Genomic DNA, 23,537 nt, shown 5'->3' with positions numbered 1-23,537 from the left:
CCCCAGATCCCTCTGCTCCTCCACACTACCAAGTATCCTGCCATTTACTTTGTACTCTGCCTTGGAGTTTGTCCTTCCAAAGTGTACCACCTCACCCTCATACGGGTTGAACTCCATCTGCCACTTCTCAGCCCACTTCTGCATCCTATCAATATCTTTCTGCAATCTTTGACAATTCTCTGCACTATCTACAACGTCACCAACTTTGTATCATCTGCAAACTTGCCAACCCACCCTTCTACCCCTACATCCAGGTCATTAATAAAAATCACAGAAAGTAGAGGTCCCAGAACAGATCCTTGTGAGACACCACTAGTCACAACCCTCCAATATGAATGTACTCCCTCCACCATGAACCTCTGCCTTCTGCAGGCAAGCCAATTCTGAATCCACCTGGCCAAACTTCCCTGGATCCCATGCCTTCTGACTTTCTGAATAAGCCTACCGTGTGGAACTTTGTCAAATGCCTTACTAAAATCCATATAGATCACATCCACTGCACTACCCTCATCTATATGCCTGGTCACCTCCTCAAAGAACTCTATCAGGCTTGTTAGACATGATCTGCCCTTCACAAAGCCATGCTGACTGTCCCTGATCAGACCATGATTCTCTAAATGCCCATAGATCCTATCTCTAAGAATCTTTTCCTACAGCTTTCCCACCACAGACGTAAGGCTCACTGGTCTATAATTACCCGAACCATCCCTGCTACCTTTTTTGAACAAGGGAACAACATTCGCCTCCCTCCAGTCCTCCGGTACCATTCCCGTGGACAACGAGGACATAAAGATCCTAGTCAGAGGCTCAGCAATCTCGTCCCTCGCCTTGTGGAGCAGCCTGGGGAATATTCTGTCAGGCCTCGGGGACAGGATATGAAAAAAACTAGAGCTCTGGTCTGATCCTTTACTGATGAGATTGCTTCACCAGGTTGATGGCATGCATGTAACTATATCTTCAATACTGGTGAGGCCTCACCTTGAGAATTGTGAACAGTTTAGGGCTCCTTATCTAAGAAAATTTGTGCTGGCATTGGAGAGGGTTCAGAGGAGGTTCACATGGATGATTCAGGAATGAAATGGTTATCATACAAGGAACGTTTGATGACTCTGGGTCTGTACTTGCTGGAATTTAGAAGGATGAAGGGGATCTCACTGAAACCTTTCAAATGTTGAAAGGCCTAGACAGAGTAGATGTGGAAAGAATGTTTCCCATGATGGGGGAGTCTAGGACAAGAGGGCACAGCCTCACAATAGAGGGGCGTCCATTTAAAACAGAGATGTGGAGAAATTTCTTTAGCCAGAAAGTGGTGAATTTGTGGAATTTATTACCACAGGTTGCTACAGAGGCCAGGTCAATGACTTAAGGCAGAGCTTGACAGGTTCTTGATTGGACACTGTCTGAAAGGTTACGGGGAGAATGCCAGGAGTGGGGATGAGGAGGGTGAAAAAAAAGATCAACCTTGATTGAATGGCAGTGCAGACTCGATGGACCAAATGGCCTAATTCTGCATTATGGTCTAACATGATTGCACTTTAAGTTGGGACTAGTGCTGTCCCTGGCATGCTCTTCCACGTTTGTCAACTATGATCACTTGTCTTGCTGGGAACAATAAATATGAGGGATAATATGGAAAATTAGGTTATAAATTGGTAGACTGTATCCCATGGGTACTTCAATTTGAGCAGCGGGATCTGTTCTGACTCTCTTCCGTTGTAGAGAGATTCACTGGATTAGAAGGTAACCTTAGAGTGAGTCTTTGTTTCAACAAGGACACTAATGTGGTCACTCTACCTGTAGTATAATAGATAGTCACATCTCTGGTGTATGTATACTGGTGCGGACAAAACCAAGTAGGTTTTTTGTGTTTTGGATCTCTCAAAATCAGTTATTGCTCTAGTTTGGTAGTCATGGTTTTCAGAACGAAGCCATCTTGATGATTGCTCGTGCTACTGACCCACTCCAGGTGCTGATCTCAAAAACTGACAACAAAAGTACATTCTATGCCCACGGTTCTCCCATTACTCTTTCTAACTGATGTTCAACATAGAGGAAAATTGGTCGATTGCATGAGGGAAAACAATAGGTAGTAATCAGCAAAGACCTTTTTGTCCATACTTGATATCATTCCCAAGTCAATGCTGGGGATTTTCAGGGCCACTCCATCCTCAATATATAAATCCTCAGAGGCTTATTTTGCCAATAGGGCAGAACGTGCCCAGGTTATTGCAAAGACTGAATTGTGGGCAGAATGTCATGATTTCATATGATTATATCAGCCTCTTGCTTGACTGTGTGTTGGGATAATTCTCCCAATTTTGGAATGCGTTCTCAGATAATGATGAGGGGGACCTTATGGAGTTGACTGGACTTTGTGGTGTTCAGTATGAAAGTTTACAACAGGGTGGGATTCATTTGGTTTCTCTTTATTGATTGTTTTTAGTCCAGTTGAATAGTTTGCTGAGCCCATTCAGAGGCAGTGAAAAAGTGAGGCAATCTGTTGGGTCTGGAGTCACATCATTTGGAGTGCAGTCTGTGAAGCAGTAGCAAACCACATATGTTTTGTATGATAAATAGATAATACACTAATCCAAAAGCCAAATACTGGAGATGTTGAACATAAGAAGTAAAAATAAGTGGAAATATTTTGTAGGTCAGTCAGTATCTGTGGAGCAGTGAACATGTTTAATATCTCAGGTCAATTCTGAAATGTTAACTTAGTTGTTTATCTCTCCACAGATTGGGCTTATGGCTGATTGTTTCCAGCTTTTCATTTCCAGTGACACATTGAAAGCCTGGAACCAAGATATGGGTTGTGAAAATTGCGACTGGCAAGTTCTCTGCTGCAATGCCTACAAGGAGTTTACCGAAGAGAAAGGCAATGCATTTGTGTAGAATGTGCAAAGAGTAGTGCTTCTTAAAAGTAAATACCTGAAATTTGTGACTGAAGATGACAAGATCCACTCTTTCAGAACATTAATAAAACCCTGCAGGAAATTTAAAAGCATGAAATCCAACAGAGCTTAGTTTTTTTTTCAAAAGCTAGTTTCCATTCAGCTAAGCCAAACAGTATGAGGCCAGGTAGTGTGAGATAGGCCTCTAGTGAAGTAGATCACACGGCTACATTCTAGCAAGAGATGATGAGCTTTGCTGTCATTTTCACAGCAAATGTAGTCAGGAGTCTTATGCATCAATACTTTCTAAGAATGTCTCAATAGCAAGTGCCTTTGATTCTGCATAAATTAGCAACCAAAACTAGATAAATGGGGGGAAAAAACTGCAAAGCTTTAGAACATGAAAAATAACAAATAAACTTGGCAAGTCAGTGGGTTTGATTCTTAAAATGTTTTCCATTTATACAGAACTTTTCACATCACTTCCACTTTACAGTACTGATCTAATGTTGTCACAGTTGCAATGTAGGAAACCCAGCAGTCATATTGCGCACAGTATGCTCCCACAAGTAGCAATGTGATAATGATTAGATAATTTCTTTTTAAGTGATGTTGATTGAAGAATAAATATTGCCCAGAATACCAGAAATATCATCCTGGAATTTAATTGCCTGGACATCTTAAGAAAATGTCAACAGTTCTTTGAGCAACTGCCAACATAACTAGAAGCAACTTTGGATCACCTAGTGAACAGATTTCAAATTTATCATGAGCTGTTTGCAGTATTTTTCACAGAAGTGTTCTCTATGATGGACTCTTTAAAAAGTTTTTAAGAGAGCTTGAAGATGCAGCACTTACTCATTACTTACCCTGAATTCATTCAAAGAACTTGCACCAGTCTGAATTGGATGTAGGGATCACTTCTATATCAATTTCAATAAAAGGAGTGGTTGCTGATTACGTATAAGTAACTTAGTTTTTCCAGTTGTTTAAATGTTATTTTATTTGTATTATTTTAGATTTGTTTTTAATATTTCTAATATTCACAAATATTAGTTTTTTGCCAATTGGTCTGACATAGGAAGAAAAGATGAGAAAAGTGAACAACTTTAAACATTAACAATGAAAGAATAAAAATCATAAAAAAAGATGAATCAGAAAGGAGCAACAGCTTGGGAGGCTAAACTACATTTGTTACTTGGATTCTGTGGTTGTACATGTTAACCATTTTTAATGTAATCCCGATCTCTATGTATCATTATTATTATTATGTTTATTAATTTGAAACTTAATAAAGAGATTGAAAAAGAAAGAGAAAGGAACGAGAGCAGTTAACAGAAAATACACCATTCATGTGAGAATTTCAATGGGCCAGAATTTTACTATAGTAACTCAGTATTCTGAGAGTTTTCAAATCTGAAATGTTGGCTGTGCTGCTTTCTGCAAAGGTTTTGCTTGGTTATCTGAATATTTCCAGCATCTTTTGCTTGTATTCAGATTTCCAGCACGGGCTTCGCTTTGTGTATGAGGAAAATCTCAGCCAAGGTGAAATGGGCAATGAAGGAGGGGAGTCCTTGTGTTGGGTTTTGACCTGAAACACTGACAATTCCTTTCCTCCCACAGATGCTGCTTGACCCAACGGGTTCCTGCAGCAGATGGCTTGTTGCTCCAGATTTCAGGATCTTCAGTCTCTTGTGTCACCAAGGATAGGAGGTGATTAGATAGCTGTTTGGAAGAAGATATAGTGAAGGATGGAGGATACAGATGGAAAGCGAAAATGCAAAATTGTCAGGGTGTCAGATGGCCTCAGGTGAGGGAAACAGAGACTGAATAAATGGAAAGTGCAAACCCAAATGAGGAGATCAATTTGTTACTAGAACATGGTAATCTGAGCCAAACCTATTTATATATTCTGGGAAGACGATAGACTCATTACATAGGGATGACAAACTGACATGTTAGAAGCAGTTGGGACTGCTTTCTAGAGGATATGTAAGGTAGATTGGCCTGTGGAGGGGTGTGGGGAAAGCTACAATGATGACTAGAACAGCCTGCAGTTAGCATCTTAAATCCATGGTACTTTGCTTTAAATCTATAAATACATAGCTTTGAATAGATGGTATATTTTAAATACCATGCATTCAAAGAACACCGAATGTCATAATTGATATAAACATGTCTTTTTGTATCAATTATGACATAACTGACCCAGTTACCACCTCTTGCAGAAGCTCTGGGTGGAGCTGAAAATAAATATTATGGATTCTGGTTAATTGGGCAGCCATTTATGTGGGGCATTATGATGCTTAATTGGTGCAGGATACTGTTGCCGAATAGTTTCTGAGTAATGTCAGTTGTGAGCACTTGTGTGGCCATTAGACACTAGTCCATGCCTAGAACCATCAGTTTTCAGTGTGCTTCTGTTCAAAAAGCAGTGATCTTTGTCACTGATAGTTGTCGAGAAATAAGCAGTAAAACAATTCAGAACTGCTTTGCTATTGCCGTTTCAAGCATTCAGGCTTAGAGATGCCAGAAACAGCAGTGAGTGAAAGTAAAATGATTTTACTACATTAACAAGTTAGTAATTATGAAGGTATCGAAAATCATCTTGAATGTTACAATGAAAATGAAGATTTGGAGGATGCAATTGTTTAAAATATTATATGAAGGCAGCAAATTATCGGTACTAGGTGCCTGTGCTGATTTTGTTCATTTACAGTCATTAAAAAAAACACAGCAGATGAATACCTCTGACAATAACTATTAGGAAATAATACACCATTTTATAGTACTACAGAGGTATTGGTAGTGTTCTAACTTGTTCTGTATTTCATTGAAATACAAATATCATATTTTAGTTAAACAGTAATCTGTCTTTTATCCTTTTAACTAATTCCATGAAGCTACAGTTAATTGGGATAGCCACCTAATAGGGCCAAAATATACTGGTCCAGATGTGCCCCAATTAAGTGGAATCCATTGTATTCTGATAATCCCTTCCATTGTCCTCTCTGTCTTTCTCAATGAGGAGTAAATGAGTCACAAATTAGAAAGATTCAATGCTATTCATTTACAAGGTTAAAGGCTAGATATCTGAAGCGATAAGAAAAAGGCAAATAAACCACATTGAAGAGAGCTAATAGAAACATGAGATGGCAGAAACCATTCACCATTTCTTTTTATATCTACAAGGGTGAAAACTACACAATATTGAAGCAAGTGTCTATAGGCACTTTCCGGAGTGACCTCCAGAAGGATTTCAATTTCAGGTCCTTTGCCGGTAATAATTTCTGCAGGAAGTATTGATCCAGCAACGCAACAGACATAAGATATTGTCTAGGAAAAGTTTGGAACATTCACTAGATTTTTAAAGATATGTACTTTAATAGACAGAAGTCTATTATAGACCAGATACTTAATTTAAATTTAATATTCAGCTCCACAAAGTTTCTCCATCTATACTGGAAGCTTTGAGTGCTTGGAAAGATAATTTCTGAATAGCTATCTGAAATAGGCACATAACAAATTTGAAATACGTTAGATGAAGCGTGAGTGAATTCATCCAGTCCTTCGACAAAGAAGTTCTATTGGAGAGGGTGACTCATGTCCGTAGGACTCTGCATAGGTCATAGTTGGTGTTGCCTGTAAGTGGCTTTGCTTTTCACAGTTGAATAAAAGATAGAGCAGAGATCTTTCTATCTGGTAAGTGAAACTGCAGAACCTACATTAGAGTAGAAAGTGGAAACATGTAATTGTTAAGGAATAGACATGATGTTTGTGTGGATACTCTATAGCACTGATGTACCATTTTGGAGTATGGTATAGTAGACAGTATATCATGTCATTGTTGCTTTAAGTTAGCTTCTTCAAAATATGCCCTCTTCTTGGTGCCATTTCTAGTGAGTATAGGAAAAAAAAGATAGACCAGGTGAATGTGTGGCTGAAGAGTTGATGCAGGGGGCAGGAATTCAGGTTCTTGGATCATTGGGGTCATTTCTGGAGTAGAGGTGACCTGTACAAGAGGGACAGGTTGTACTTCAACCAGAGGGGGACCAATATCCTAGCGGTGAAATTTGTTTTTGCCACTAGTATGGGTTTGGACTAGATTGGTAAGTGTATGGGACTTGAGAGTGGTATCAGTGGAAAGATGGTAGTATCTGCTGGAGCACCCAGAATGCAATGGGCCTTGATGGGACAGAATTTGTATTGTGCCTGCAAGACAGTTTCCTTGCGCAATATTTAGAGGCATCTACTCAGGATGGAGCAACACTGGATTTCTTCTTAGGGAATGAGGCAGACCTAATAACTGAGGTGGCATTTGGGAAGCACTTTGGGTCTAGTGACCATGATTCTATTAACTTTAAAATAGATATGGAAAAAGATAGAACAGGTCTACAGATTAATGTCCTGAACCGGAGCAGGGCAAAATTTGAAGTCATTGGGTAGGGTCAAGCTGGGGTCAACTGGGTGACTCTATTTAAAAACAAAGGAACAGTTAGCCACTGGCAAATTTCCAGAAGAGTAGAGACATTATGTTGCAGTTATAAGTCACTGGTGAGGCTGCATGTAGGATATTGTGTACAGTTTTGGTTGTCCTGTTATAGGAAAGACATTGTCAAGGTGAAGTGGGTGCAGAAGAGATATATAAGGGTGCTAACTGGGCCAAAGGGTCCAAGTTATAGGAAGAGGTTGGCCACACCGGATCTTAAATCCTTGGAGGCAGGAGAGTGAGGGATAACCTCACAAGTTTGTAAAATCACAAGAGGTTTGAATAAGGTGGAAAGTCATTGTCTTTTCCCAGGGTTGGGAGTCCAGAACTAGAGAGCAATGAATATGAGCAATGAGCAATGAGGTGCCAGAGAAAGTCGTTGAGGTGGGAACAATGATAATATTGAAGTGACATTTGTAGAGGTACTTAGAGTGAAGGGTCTTGGAGGGTTATGAGCCAAACATGGACAATTGAAACTAGTGAGGAGGATGCCATTTGTGCTGAAAGACCAGTTTCCATGCTCTATTACTCTATAGTACTATGACTCTATTCGTTCCTGAATATAACTAAAGCAGGTCATGATATCAATATTATTGTAGGGATGTACTCTGTGGAAACCGGCTACCACTACCACTCTTTAAAATGCACAAACACAATATAAACTGGTTGCTGGGAATTCAAAATAAACATTATAATTCCTGGAGGTACTTAAACAGCTGGCATCTCTGGAAAGGAAGAGGCAAGTTAATACTACTGATTGACAAACTTTGTCAATTCACAGATCTTTTGTTTTGCTCATTATACTGTAGTACTCAAAATTATCCATGGTGATACAGGCAGAGAGTAATCCTGGAAGGATGCTTTAAAGATTGGAAATCTGTGACTGGTGGTTTGCCGGATACATATTAATCAATTGAATGTTAATGTAGGTAGTATCATTTGTAAGTTTGCCAATGACACAAAAGTCAGGGGTGTTGTGGATAGTAAGGAAGCTTGGCAAATGGAATTTAATCCCGATAAGTGTGAGGTGGAGAATTATGAGAAGTCAAAAGGGGGAGAACAGCCACAATATGCTAATAAAATACAGATACTTTGTTGTTTGACAAAGGAACCTTGGGATTCAAGTCCACAGCTCCCTAGAAGTATCAACACAAGAAGATAGTGAAGAAGGAACATGGCATGCTTGCTTTTATTGTTTGGGTCATCAAATACAAAAGTTGGAGCATTATGTTGCAACTTTACAAAACACGAGTAAGACAGGATATGAGCACTGTGCGCAGTTTTGGTTGCCACATATTGCGCTGGAGAGAGAAGAGGAAAATTCATTCATATGTCTGAATTGTAGGGTATCAGATTCCTTCTTCTCCAGCCTTTTACCTTTCCCACCCACTTGGCTTCACCTATCAAACACCTCCTCCATCTCCCCCCCCCCACCTTTTTATTCTGGCTTCTTCCCCTTCCTTTCCATTCGTGGAGAGTGGTCTCTGCCAGACATGCTGACTGTTTCATAGATGCTTCCCTCGCTGCTGAGTTCCTCCAGCACGCTGTTTGTGTTGTTCTGGAATTCCAGCTCCTGCAGCTTCTCTTGTGTTTAAGATAAATCGGATCGGGATGAGTCCGGACTCATTCAGTTTGTGCCATTCAGGTTGCCTTTTACTCAGGCACTTGCGTAACGATACTTAGACTAATAAAATAACAGATCATACCTGGTTTGTCCCACTCGAGACAGCTGGTGCGGCTATAACTTCCCTTATAAGAGTGGATGGGGAACTTGCGCGCTCAGGATTGCTTTGCTGCGGGAGTTTCAGCGCCAGTAATCCGAGTGGCCAGTTCCACTGTGAAAATTCCACGCTCCCCCTAAATGAGCGTTTCAATAGCGATAGCCGTTGGAATAGTTCCCCGGTTGGAAGGAGCAGGGGAGACCTGGAAGAGGAAAAATGGGTGGGGTAGTTTAGGGATGAAGACCTTCCTGGACTGGCTGAACACAACCAATTACTGTTACCCTGAAAATGGATGATGTGCCCACAAACTGCAGGGTGCTTTGAGACATTAGATAACATAAAGCAATTCTGGAGGCCCCCACTTTGGAAATTCGGCTGCGGTGATTTTTTTTAATTAATAAAGGTGTTTGAAAAGACACTGGATCAGCATTGGAACGTGGTTTTAAATGACCGTAGCATGAGTCTCCCTTTGCGTATCTACCTCAGACTGTAAATTTATTAAACACTACAACCAGATGGAGAGCTATAAAATCCAGATTCTAGTCCGGTAATGGAAAGCGAATCAGACATGTGTCTGAAGCAAATAGACTGCACAAATTGCATTGCAGTCGGTTATATTGTTTAATGATAAACCTGCTGGGTGAACAGCGATAATTGTCCTGTAAAACTGCGCTGGAAATGGAATATGAGTGGTCTCAGAATTTTGTTCGCATTTCCATTTCGCAAAATAGCAAAGATATGTAGAGATGACGAAAGGAAAACAGACTGTTTAAAAGAAATCCGGAGTGGCGGTGTGTGGATAACACAGCGGAGAAATGACCGGGGGTGGGGGTGGGCTTCCTCGGTTTTCCGCGGCTTAGGTCGGCTCCGCTTCCTAGTCGACCCAGTCGATTCCGCTGCTTTTTTATATATTGCCTTGGTAGAGTTTTCCTCCTCCAACGCGCGATTGGGAAAGCTGTGGGTGCCTGACGTAACTATTGCGCTCTTAGCTACAACGCTCTGCTTTCAGTAGGTGGGAAATCAGAAGGAGACCAGGACGCTTTGTCAGATCTTTTGCAACCTCACCGCCACTTCTAGTTCCTACCCCAGCCGTCCCTTCCAACACCACTTTCCCACAAGGATACATCGATAGTCGGGGGAGCCAGCGCGGATCTTGGATCTAAACTCCGAGGCACTTGGACTGTTGCATCTTTCGGATTAATCAAAGGAACGATCTCCCACCACCCCCTCCTTTCTGCCTCCAGATACCCCCCCCCCCAACTCCCCGTTTCTTTTTTTTTCCTGAAACAAAACCTTCCTTTTACTCCAGCCTGTGTGTGTGGCTGTGTGCGTGTGGGGATCCCAGCCGCAAACCATGGTGGTCATCATCCTACTGTTTACGCGGAGCTTGCTGGTGAATGCACCAGGAGAAAAGGTGTAAATATTTGCTCAGAAACTTTGAGGTAAGGATGACACGGAAATACCTACAGGTTATGTATATTATTCTAAAAATGGGTCTGTGCACATCCACTTTATACAGCGTGCTGGGGTTTTCTGAGGGGAGAGGGAGAAGCTCTGTCACCAAATACACCATTTAAGCAGACACCTTTAAAGGGGGAATGTGCAGGTGACAATGTCTGGTAGAATCGGTGCAGCAAAACCATACAGCGTGCTCGTTTGAAAGTGGATATTAGACCGCCCTCGTTCCAGATCGTTACAGGATAACGGACTGATGTTTTTGGAGAGCGCACACACATATCAACGACGCTCCTATCATGGTCCGTGTACTTCTCGAGTCCGAGCGCTCAAACGATGTCTTGGGAATGTCACCTAAAGAATCTCTCGACTCTGCAAGTCTTTGCTGAATTAGCTTATCCCTCTAGCAATGGGCGACGCAGAGAGGTTCATGGTCAGTGCAACGTTCACTGGGGACTATTAGATTCAAACAGTAATCGTTAGAAGTGTGGACTATCAAACAACTCAGCGCTCCGAACCGTTTTCTGAAATCTATCCAATTAGTAAACTGCAAAACTCGGGACGGCGTGATTCTTTTATGCACTCTGATGCTGATCATTGTATAGCTTTAATCCCAGTTATTAAAATGAACATCCATGCCCCCCTCTAATTCCCTATCTGGGCCTATTTGATTGTAGTGTCACTTTGCACGATTTGGTCGTCAGCCTGTTAAAATACTGCTCCAAAATGAATTCAACAGATCAGGGGTTAATCGCATATAGCTGATAGCAAGATCTAATCTGCTTCACTTCTACCAGCTCCAGCGACACAGTGAGTGAAATGCGTCCCGTTTATATTAAACAACACATTTATATTACACCATTTCAATAATCCCTAACCCACTGACAGCCAATTAATCTGACGCATTATCGTGTCATTGGATCAAAAAGCAGACTTTGTGATTCTTACTACTGGGAGAAAACTGTGGTTCAGGGTGTAAACCTGTTAGACATTAGTTGTGATGCAGCATGCCAGAGGGATCCCCAACTACATGTAACAACGCAGTCGTTTCTTAGTAACAGATAGGACCAACTAAGTTGGTCTGCATTGGAATAAAATAATTGGGGATAATTACACAGTAATTAGCAGCCACCAAGGCAGAACGTGACGCTAAGAATCTTTCACTGAGTTTGAGTCACTTCGGTTCTGTTAACTCCTTCGCCAAGGATTGGATGTCACTTAAATGGGAGCGAGCGGTAGCACCTTGGTACCTAGAAGATATCGGGGGAGATTGTGGGGGCGATGTGCCCCGTCGGACCACTGCTTCATAATGGACTTCGCTTCTAACCGACGACATGCCGTCGTTTAGGAGCGAAACCGCGCAGCAAATATAATAAATTAAATCTAGCAAGCTCCTGATCATTAGGTTTCGCCGAAGCGAAACTGGCTGCTTGCATGCAACGCACCTCCTCAGCAAACAGCTCTCACCAAATCGGAGCAGGGTGACAACGATCTGTATTCAGTCACAGCCTTGACGGCCACAAATAGTCCATTCTCCACTAACACCTGCATGCTATTAGCTTCAATCTTCAAAAACAAAATAAAATGCCGGTTGCTATCTTCAATAAACGCAATGTTCTGCTTAAAATACGGGCAAACGGAAGAACGCGTTCTCAGCAAACCACTCTACAGTCTTAATAATGCGCCCATCAAACACTCCAATGCTAAGACTGCCGCCTCACACTGCCTCCTCTCTTTCAGTTCGTACAGATGGCTTTGTTATAACACAGTAACTTTTAACAATATGTTGATGCATTATGAGTCAGTATGCGATCTGTTTCCACACCCCGCTGTATACATTGCATATTTCACACTCCACCCCCCTTGTGTTTTGCGTTGTTCATCTCCAACAACCGTCAATCTCCTAGGAGCTCCAAATTATGGACACCAGTGGTCCTGTGTCCAGTAACCTCAGTCACCAAAGCTCCCGCCCTATACATCCCCTTAAACTACTGCTGCTCCACCGCGCGCAAATGAACGGAGATCTGCATAGGTATTGCACAAGCACGTCTCAGGATTACGAGAGATGAAATGCAATCAGTCGTTCGAATGCTGAACGCCTGATAGACTCGTAGCGAACAATTCCCAGAGGGGGGAAGCGCGTCTTGGTCTGAACCCGGCAGCGATAAGAACAATGTGCCGTCAATGCACAGGTTAAAATAGGTATAACCGAGCAAATCGTAGACCACTCTCTCTCACGCAGGTACCAGTCACGATGTTTATCCCCCTATTAGAAGGTTAAGGGATTACATTGCTTTTCACGGGTTTAATGTTTCCCTGATGCGCGTCTCCTTTTAAATCAGGGAATGACACAGCCACATGGGGGGGGGGGGTGGTTCGAAGCGAAAGGGGACACAGGTTCCTGTATCTGTCACAGTCCAGCAGGTTATTAGAGGAACAAAGTCAGTGCACGCAATCCAAAATGAGTCCCGATGAAACAAGAAGGTAGCTTCATTTCTGTGGAAGATATGATGTGGAAGTAATTGTAAGAACGAGCACTGTTAATTGACACTACTCTTGTCAATCACAAGCATTTAAAAAAATGTGTGCTTTTAAATTGGGCAAAATCTTGAAAGACCATCTGAGTTTACAATTTACATATATCCACGAGAGAAGACGGCAGTGGCAAAACAATTAATCCAAGCGAAATCCCAATTTTGAATTTAAAAGATCAATGTGCTCAGTCAGCACGCAAGCCACAGAAGGCCGAGTCTGTGACTACTGACGGTATAGTACATACAAAATGCACCTTGTCTATCATATTGCGAATTCTACATTACGGGTTTTATAGTATAAAGCGCATAGGACAGAATTTTGTGTATTATTTCTAATTTAGTTGGTGAAGACACCGAATCAGCCGCGGATCACACAGCACCGGGGAAGGGTATTCCTTTTGGGACGAGGGGCTTTTCCTTAAAAGAAAATATATACGATTTCAGGGAATTTACCACAAGGGGGAGACTGAGGACAAAACTACAAAGATTGTATTTATCTCAGAATATTTCGAAATAATTGCAACCTGATCTTTAAAAATACGTTTTGCTTAAACTGTTGGTTTTATCCATAAACTAGAATAACTATGGTGGCTTTGATAAGTTAAATAGTTACATTTGAATAACAGGAAAATCTCTGTTTATTGGAACGCTTTACGAGGTTTACTAAATGCCTTTTTAATAGTTAATAACTGCAGTGTGTAAGTCAGTAAACGGCATTTAGTTTTTTTGGATGTTTACCCGATAATCAGGAGAAAATAGCTGTACATTAATCAGTGTTATTATAAAAATGTTTGAAAATATGCGAGGACGCATTTCAAGTACAGTTAGACATGGCCAGGGCATATGGTGCAGATTAATCTGTACGAGACCAAGTTTATTGTAGGATGCATATTTTGAAGTGGCCACTACTAGACAGGGGTTAATCATCGGTTTAAGCTGATGGAACGCTCTGGTAGCGTTTCCCCCACGCGAAAAAATGTTATGAGAAATAGTCAAAAGTCTGCTAACAAAGCTCGTAAAGAATGACTCCAAATGATATTGTAAGAATTCGTGAAATCCGAGAGCATTAAAAGAAAGTGATACCTGTCTTTTTTTTTATCATTTCAGATTCATTTCTGACGGGCTGTCTGAAGTGTCAACGTCTGCAGAATTTTGTGTTTAATTTGTAAATTAGTTGGCGAATACACCGAATAAACTGTGGCCTCATACAGCGCCGGGGAGGGGTATTCCTTTTGGGACTAGGGTTTTTTTTTAAAAGAAAATATATACGATTTCAAGGAATTTACCACAAGGGGGAGACCGAGGACAAAACTACAAAGATTGCAATGAAATCATCTGCTGGTGTCTTTCTGTAAAAGTCGGTCCTGTTATGTCCATGATCTGGGCTGTTGCTGCTATTTCTTTGGCGTTTCTTGGGATAACCGACCTAGGATGAGGATCACTGATTCCGCGGTGATTGTGATTTTAGCCGCCGCGCTGTGGACTGTCAGCGGGTTTGACGCCGGCCAAACCCCTTGTACCACTCTGGTCCAGGGGAAACTATTCGGCTACTTCTCCTCTTCAATGGTCTTTGCTTCCAACAACTCTGCCTGCTCCTGGATTATCCAGAACCCCGACCCGAGGAGATACACGCTGTACATGAAGGTAGCCAAGACCAGTAATATATGTGAGAGACGCCAGATACGCACCTACCAGTACGATTCTTTTCTGACAAGCACCCGCACCTATTTGGGCATGGAGAGCTTCGACGAAGTGCTGAGGCTCTGCGACTCCACGGTCCGTTATGCCTTCCTTCAGTCCAGCAAGCAGTACCTGCAAATGAAGCAGGTCTCAGGGGGTGTCTTTGGCCGGGCAAAGGGGAGAGGCGGCAGGATCAAAGACAAGGAGTTCACGGCCGAATATTTAGTGGTAGGCAACAGAAACCCCAGCAAAGGGGCTTGTCAGATGCTCTGCAAGTGGCTGGAGACTTGTCTGGCCATCAGTACCAGCGCCCGACCCTGCGGCATCATGCAAACCCCCTGTCAGTGCTCCAGGGCCGACAGTATGGGTCAGTCCACTGAAATGTTGGGCTTGAATAAGAAGGGAGATAGCTGCTTGAAAGACGGCGTCTACTTGGAGCATTGCATCAAGAACCCCAAAGGCAGCATCGATGCGGATTCTGCCGGTAAGTGAACGTAACCGCCGTACTCTCCTCGAGGCTCGGTTAGCAGTAAAAACAACAAGGGCTCGTTTAGATTGATGCTTTAGCTTGAAATGTCGGGGCTTGTTTTAAAATTTCCTGTTGCAGTTTTTTTTACGCGTATTAACAAAGGAGCTTCTTATCAATTGCCTTGAAATGCAGTGATTATTTCAATAAACGGGACCTCCACTGGCCCTGATTCTGAATTCTGAGCTGTATAGAGACCGAATGGTCAATTAGTTTGGAGGTGAAGACGTTGAGGTGTTATTGATCAACGATCAGCCGGGAAACCCGTTAGAGGCGGGCATACAAGCTTTAATTGAGCATTATCAGAGGGTCGCTCGCTGATTTATCATTCAGTGTGCAAGTTAAAGGTACTATTTCATACAATTAAATCAATCCATTTCAGTTTTATTCTCACTGGACCCATAAATCCACCTGATTGCAATTAGAGTGATTGTATCATCCGAGTTTGGTATTTCTGTCAACTAGTTTTAAGTTAAACTTTCCGACCGTTAGAATTGACTTGTTGATTCTTTTGCAGATGCGCCTTTCTCTTCCTGTAATAATCATTACTTGTTCTTTGGCTGGGGGTGTTGTAATCGTTTGAAAACAACTCAGACTTGTGGGAAAATCACATATTTTGATTTATCTTCTGCATACTTCTCAACTAGTATAGACGCTTAAAGGTCACGGGATTCAGAAAATAACGATACCTGTACACCTTTTTTTTGGTGTGTAAAACCTGATTTAGGAATGACGATTGTTGGCATTCAGTTCCTACCCAAGGGTGGCGTACAGACACTGTACAGAACAGCATTCAGTGTGATTAAATATTACTGTCTGGCGTTTCTCCCTTAATTAAGTCAACTTCCCTAAGTTATAAAATACAGTCATTAAGAATGCTGCAACTTTCTCATTATTAGCTCCTTCAAATCGCTGCTTCTCTTGTACCGATTCCTCTCGGATCACTGACTTTCACTACATTCCCGTGATGTTGTAGACGCCAGTCACCAAACTGTGCGTGACAAATGTACAACAAAGAACTAAATACAGGACTGTAGAATCTGACGGTGTCGAACACCTAGCTTAAATCACGCAGCGCACCACGTTTCTTCTGTGGATAGAATAGACAAAATTAACGCGCTAAACTTGGATCTTACCGCAGATCGGGAGGAAGGTGCGGTAAATATACGTACGGTGAAGGAATAGAAACAGACACGGAAGCAAATGAACGACTCAGTTCAGTGTTTAAATACATGTCGCAGTTAGATGGCAAACGTTAAAATAAGCCTCAAAGTCAATATTATAACAAAAATCTCGTACTATATACATTTAACTTTTATTTTGAAGTGCGTTGTAATCTTAGATTATATCCTTCCGGTTTATTTGTTCAGTGCACCTGCAAGGGATTTCCATTACTTTAACAATACCCGCGGGTATAAGACCAGGACAGGTGGTACATGATATTACATTTTATTTGTTATAACGCCAAACATGTCTTTCTTTTACTGTTTGTATTGTGGTGCAATAAAACGGCGACGTTTTTAGGACCATTCCAGAAGGATAATTATGAATTCGTACTAACACTTCAGCTTCCACCACATGTACACGACGTTGCTATTTGTCGAGAGAGACATCATGATTTATAGCATAGAAACTGTAGTAGATTAGGAATGCTTTAGACGTCTCATAATAATGGTGTGAATAACAATATGAAAACAGGAGATGTGAAAATTATTGGAAGTGCGCGTCTACTACTTCGGATTTCTGGTAATGTGCCGTGTCGTCTGACGTGGGCGTTGATGGCCTATCTATGACCATGATTGTTCTTGGCAAATTTTGCTACAGAAGTGATTTGCCATTGCTTTCATCTGGGCAGAGTCTTTACAAGACGGGTGACCCCAGCTATTAGCGATACTCTTCAGAGGATGTACGCCTGGAGCCAGTGGTCAAGTAAAGAGGACCTGTGATAAGCACCAGCGCTCATACGACCATCCACCACCTGCTCCCATGGCATCACGTCAACCTGATGGGGGAGGGGGGGCTAACCAGCTGTACACCCTGCCCAAAGGTGACCTGTAGGCTGGCGGAGGAAAGGAGCGCCTTTCACCGCCTTATCTCCACTACTTTGGATTGGCATCAGCAAATTGTATTATTTGTGTTGTTGCTGGCTGTCATTGGCCACCAAACTCTCCAGTATCTTCAGGGCAGTGATTTTTGTTCCAGAGCAAAGGAGGAGGCTCTTTGCACTTTTTCAAGCCATCTTGTGAAATGATTGTTTTCAGTTGTCATTTTGCAACTAACGGTAGATTAAATTAAACGTGTGCTTTGGCTGTGTGAAATTATTGCCACCTGAATTATTACAAGTCCAGATGAAGGGTCTAGACCTGAAACACTGACTGTCCATTTCCCTCCACAGATTTGCCTGGCCTATTGTGTTCCTCCAGCAGCTCTTTTTTCACAGCCGAATCTTCAATTGGATGCTTTGTTCTTGAGTAATGAGTACTTCCCGCTGCTACTAGATAATTTCATAAACATGCTTATTATAAAATGGAAGGAAATCATTTGGCAAAAAGCTAAAGATTGTGAACTTGGGGACAGCACATCATGTCAGCAGTGAGTGCAGCATCACAATAAATAGCTCTTTGTTAGCCCTTCACCTGGTAGAAACTGGTAAATGCTCAACTATAGGAGCCAGTCAGGAAGGTTTAACACTATACAAAGTTATCAATAGTATGTTAATTAATCGTCCAATCAAATATTATTATAAATTACCCTTTGTGTTATGTTTGGAGAATTGTAGAAAAAAAATTAAAACTTGCATCGTCCTTATTATCATGAAGATAATACAATATAGTCCCAGGCTGAGACTGGTGAGCATGATTCCAGGCAGGGCTTCATCTCATCATTCTCTCAGAGAGGAAACATGCAGGGAACAGGTTGAATGGTGGTGTCTTCCTTTCACTTGGAATTATTGCATGCAGGATTGTTGGTGTGAAACCAGAGTGAGAGAAAGAAAGATCAGGGAGGTGTTCTCATTCTGTTCTGCTCAAGCAGTTGCTGAATGTTATAGCCTCTGTCCATTTTAGTTGATAGGAATGCAGTCTGTGAATTTGGCACCAGTCAGGATTGAATCATGCCCACTGCAGTTACATCTTTCACTCAATTGCTTTTGCAGGATCACATGTCTGTATTCTCCTGTAACCTTATCAAAAAATCCTGGCATGTCAATCAATTATGAATTAACTTTTTTTTTGATTAAAATAAGAGGTCACAATTGACTGAACAGATTCTGCTCTTTATGTAAAGTAATTCGATGGACTATATGAATTTTAATGTGGTAGGGTGGGGTGCCAAGTGAAATATTTAAGTCCATCTGTAAGGTCAATTATCTACTGCAACAAGTCAGCAGTCTTGTGCATGATTTGGTAACTCTTAATAGATGCTGACGTCTAGGATTGAGTCACCTGGCAGAGAAAATATTATACAATGTGTTAGTGGAGTGGCAGAAAATAGCATGTAAGGTGGGTCTTTGTATAAAGGCTCCAGTACAATTTCCGCTGTTGTTCCGTGGAATAAATATGCAGTGAATGTTTAATTACATGAAACTTCTACCATGAGATTGTGGTTCAGAGTTGATTTCATGCAAGGCGAGGAATACAAGGGAGAAAGAAGCAGTTCAAAGTAAAGTTATTATTGCAGTACATACATGTCACTACATACAACCCTGAGTTGCATTTTCTTGTGGGCAATCACAGCAACTGATAAACACAAGAAATTCTGAAGATGTTGGAAATCCAAAGCAGCACACACAAAATGCTGGAGGAATTGAGCAGATCAGGCAGCCTCCATGGCAATGAATAAACAGTTGACATTTCATGCAGAGACGCTTCTTCAAGACTGGAAAGGAAGGGGAAGGTGGCAGAAGAAAAAGGTGGGGGGAGGTGAAGCCAGGTGGGTGGAAAAGGTAAAGGGCTGAAGTAGGGGGAATCTGATTGGAGAGGAGAATGGACCATAGGAGAAGGGGAAAGAGAAGGTGACCCAGGCAGGTGAGAAGAGGGCAACAGAAGAAGAAATCGATATTCATACCATTAGGCTGGAGGCTACTCAGATGGAATATAAGGTGTTGCTCTTCACCCTGAGAATGGCCTCACCTTGGCACGAGAAAAAGCCATGAACTGAGATGTTGGAATGGGAATGAGAATTAAAATGTTTGGCAACTGCCAAATTATGCTTTTGGAGAATGGAGTGGAGGTCCTTGATGAAGCGGACTCCCAATTTGCGACTGGTCTCACCAACATAGAGAAGACTGCATTGGGAACACCAGACATAATAGATGACCCCAGCAGAGTCATAGGTGAAGTGTTGCCTCACCTGGATTGTTTGGGGCCCTGAATGGAGGTGAGGGAGGAAGTGAATGGACAGATGTAGCAGTTTGGCCACTTGCAGGGATAAGTGCTGGGAATTAGGCTCAAATGGACAAGAGAATCATGGAGGGAGTGATTCCTGCAGAAAGCGGAGGTGTGGAAGGTAGATATGTTTGGTGGTAGGATCCTTTTGGAGATGGTGAAATTTGTGGAGGATGGTGCATGGATGCGGAACCTCATGAGTTGGTAGGTAAGGACAAGAGGAACTCCTTTACTGTTAAGGCATCAAGAGGTTGATATGAATGCGGATCTTTGGGAAATGGAGGAGATACAGGTGAGGGCAGCGTTAAAGGTGGAGGAAGGGAAACTCCGGCAGTATCAATGGTGGAGGAGGGGAATGCCGGAAACATAATAAATACACAGTAATTTCAAGAAACACAATAGAATCAATAGAACCCAACAGGGTGGACAACCAATGTGCAACATAAAAACACAAGATCGTGTATAACAAAACCAAATCATGCAAATTTAATGATTAGAAACTTTTTTCCCATGCATTATTGCAATTTTTTTAAGAATGTGGAACTCATAATCATTCTTTTAGACATTAACAGTGTCATGGGAAATGAAGATAAAGAAAGGAGAATGGAATTATGGTGGAAGATCAGCTAGGAGCAGCTCAAATGCCCTTTCCTCTGCTCCCTCTTAAATTCTTATTTGTAATGTTGCAGGAAAGTAATGGCACTGATACGTAATATGTTTGGTTTCATCACTGGTATTTCCAATTGGTGTGAAAATTGCCTCTGTTAGTTCTGGTATGCCCTTCTTAAATTCCTTTACCTCCCTTTCTTCCTTTTACAGTATTTCTTAAATCCTACCTTGTTAATAAGTTCTTGATCATCCATATTTGACTAATTTTAATTTCTGTTTGTCTTTTTTAGAAGACTTCGGGGTACTTCATTATGTTCTTAATGGTATAACTCTAACCCTAATGTAGCTAAATCAATTGATTATAATTTATTGAGATGACTTTATTGGGAGAAACCATAACATAACAAATAATTGATAGTTAATATTGCCAGAAGATTTGTTTGGGATAATTGAATATTAAGCCACTTCTATACTGTCCTTCCCATTGTTCAGGATTTTGTTTAACAGCAGTGAAACTCCTAGCATTTTCCATCTGTCTGCAACTTCTTTCTTCCACATTCACGTTTAAATGTGGAAAATCAGAAGTTGTTGTTGATACTTAATTTGTATTGCGCTCAGAAATATGTCACACATTCACCAACTTATTGTGAACAGCAAAATTTTTTGCACTTGTCACACTATTAGTTAATTGAAAACTTTATGCATTGCTAAATGAGATGCAAATGAGATTCCAAATGCTTACTGAGCCGCAAATAAACCCCACTGTTTCTGATACTCAGGTTGTGCATTTATTGAGCTGCATACCTTCATAAACTATTATCTCAAAATCGCAGATTTGAAAGTAATTAAAATGTTTCTTTATTTTTGTGTTTACTTAAGATATATTTTATTACAAATCATGCACTAATTTTTGTTTTGCTCTCTAAATGCTTAAGAATTTGTAAAAATTAGGTTTTTCAAGTCGTCAAATTTCTTGTCATGAGCACAACCATGCTGAGGTCCAGGTACAATTAGAGCATTGCAGCAGCATCAAAGGCACGTAGGTACAGACGATTCCTTTTTAATTTTGCTTCCTGGTTTGCTGTCTCTTTGGAGTCTTTGGTCTGACAGCCGCTTGGCCAGCAGTGACATCATTAGTCCCACTGCTATGTTCAAAGAATTCCCAACAGAAGATGGCAGATGACACCATTCTAACATTGGAAAAGGGCAATTCCACATCAAAGTCAAAGTGAATTTATTATCCAAGGGTATGTATAGGCTACCATATACTACACTAAGGTTCATTTTGTTGCAGGCTTTTATAGAGAAATAAATGGTGAAATTTATGAAAAGTATACATAAAGATTAACAAACAACCAATGTGCAAAAGAAGACAAGCAAAAATGAGTAATATTGAGAACATGAGTTGTAGGGTCCTTGAAAGTGAGTCTGTAGGCTGTGAATCAGTTCAGAGTTCTGATGAGTGAAGTTATCCTCACTGATTCAGTGGCCTAATGTAGGGTAATAATGGTTTCCGAACTTGGCAGTGCAGGATCTCAGGCATCTCTACCTTCTGCCCAATCATAGCAGTGAGAAGAGAGCATGGCCTGGATGGTGGAGTCCTTGAAGGTAGATGTTGCCTTTTTGTGGCAGCGCTCCTGTAAATGTGCTCAATGTTATGGAGAGCTTTTCTGTGATAGACAGGATTGTATCTACCACTTTCAATAGACTTTTCAATTCCTGGGCATTAGTATTTCTGTACCAGGCTGTAATGCAACATTTTAGGTTACACTTTACTGTGTATCTACAGAATTTTGTCGACGTTTTGGTGCCATGCTGAATATATGCAAACTTTTATGGGCGTTGTTTCAAAGGTTTCAAAGATAACAATTTAATGTCAGAGAAATGTATACAATATACCTCCTCAAATGCTTTTACTTTGCAACCATCTACAAAAGCAGAGGAGTGCTCCAAAGAATGAACGACAATCAAATGTCAGAACCCCGAAATCCCCCACCAGCTCTCGCCTCCTGCGTGTAAACTGCAGCAAGCAACAATCCCCTCCCCCCACTGGCAAAAAAAGGTGCATTGACACCCGCCACCGAGCACTCAAGTGTGAGCAAAGCAGTAATAAAGACACAGACTTGCAGTTACCCCAAAGACTACATTGTTCACCCGGTATTCGACATACCACAGGTTCTCTCTCTCCCTAATAAGTGAGAAAGAGGTGTTTCTGTTTTCCCAGCGAGTGGGGAGACATACAAAGAACTCACTGGTTTACAACGTTAAAAATCTGCCACGTCGCTTTTTTCGAGCTCTGTGCCCAAAGATTACGAGTCACTGGGCATACAGCCGCAGATATTCTGACTCCCCTGATGACACATGGGTTTCCTGTTGTGACAGCGATCCTTGAACCGCCTGCCTCCAGAGGCCCAAGATCCTAGGCTTCCAAAGCCGAGCCGAATACTTAGGCCAAGTCCTTGGCGTTCCAAACAATGGCCAGTCCTGAAATTCCAAGATCGAGTCCTATTCCCACGAAGAACCATAGTCAGCATGTAACTCCCGGTCAAGGTCTTCAAAAGAACCCTGAAAGGGAAAAATAAAGATATTAAAGATAGAAATAGAGCAGTTTCTGAAGATGCAAGCAAAGGAGTAGCTGTTTACCACTATCATCACTCCGCTCTGTCTTCAATCTTGCATACCTTCTTTGTGATTGCACTTATGTGCCAATCCCAGAACAGATTGTCGGATATGATAGTGCCAAGGAATTTAAAGTTACCGACCTTCTCCACCTCTGATGCCCTAATGAGGACTGGGGCTTCTTTCTCCTGTGATCAATAATCAGCTCAGAGGCTGCAGAAGGTTCGAGACTAAGCCAGCTCCATCACGGGCACCAACCTCCCCATCAATGAGGACATCTTCTAGAAGCGGTGCCTCAAGAATTTGGCATCCATCTTTAAGGACCCTCACAATCCAAACTATGCCCCCTTCTCATAACTACCATCATGGAGGAGGTACAGGAGCCAGAGGTACCATACTCTATGATTCAGGGACAGCTTCTACTCCTCCATCATCAGAGTGCTGAACAGACATTACTTAATTATTTCCTTCTTTTTGCACTATTTTTAACTCACTCTTAGCTTTAATAATAAAGGGCTGATCTCTGTACTATACTCTCAGCTGATGTCTTTGGGAGTTCAAGATCTAAACAAAACTAAGACTAGGTGGGAGGATGTCCTTGGTATGGATCTGGCTGAGGAATATT

General features: G+C 41.6%; 1 protein-coding gene across 12 annotated transcripts in view; it reads left to right on the top strand.

Moving 5' to 3' along the window:
- Positions 1 to 14,367: 14,367 nt before the first annotated feature.
- The window catches only part of adgrb1a (adhesion G protein-coupled receptor B1a), a 566,941-nt gene continuing 557,771 nt past the window's right edge, over positions 14,368 to 23,537 (top strand). For all 12 annotated transcript variants that reach the window (XM_063058411.1, XM_063058402.1, XM_063058383.1 and 9 more), the window contains exon 1: positions 14,368 to 15,257. In XM_063058411.1, the coding sequence (XP_062914481.1) occupies positions 14,525 to 15,257 (733 nt within the window). In that variant the 5' untranslated portion in view covers positions 14,368 to 14,524. The remainder of the gene's footprint in view (positions 15,258 to 23,537) is intronic.

This window comes from Mobula hypostoma, chromosome 1, assembly GCF_963921235.1.
Source record: "Mobula hypostoma chromosome 1, sMobHyp1.1, whole genome shotgun sequence".
NCBI classification, from domain to species: Eukaryota; Metazoa; Chordata; class Chondrichthyes; order Myliobatiformes; family Myliobatidae; genus Mobula; species Mobula hypostoma.
This window is presented reverse-complemented; position numbering and strand designations above follow the sequence as displayed.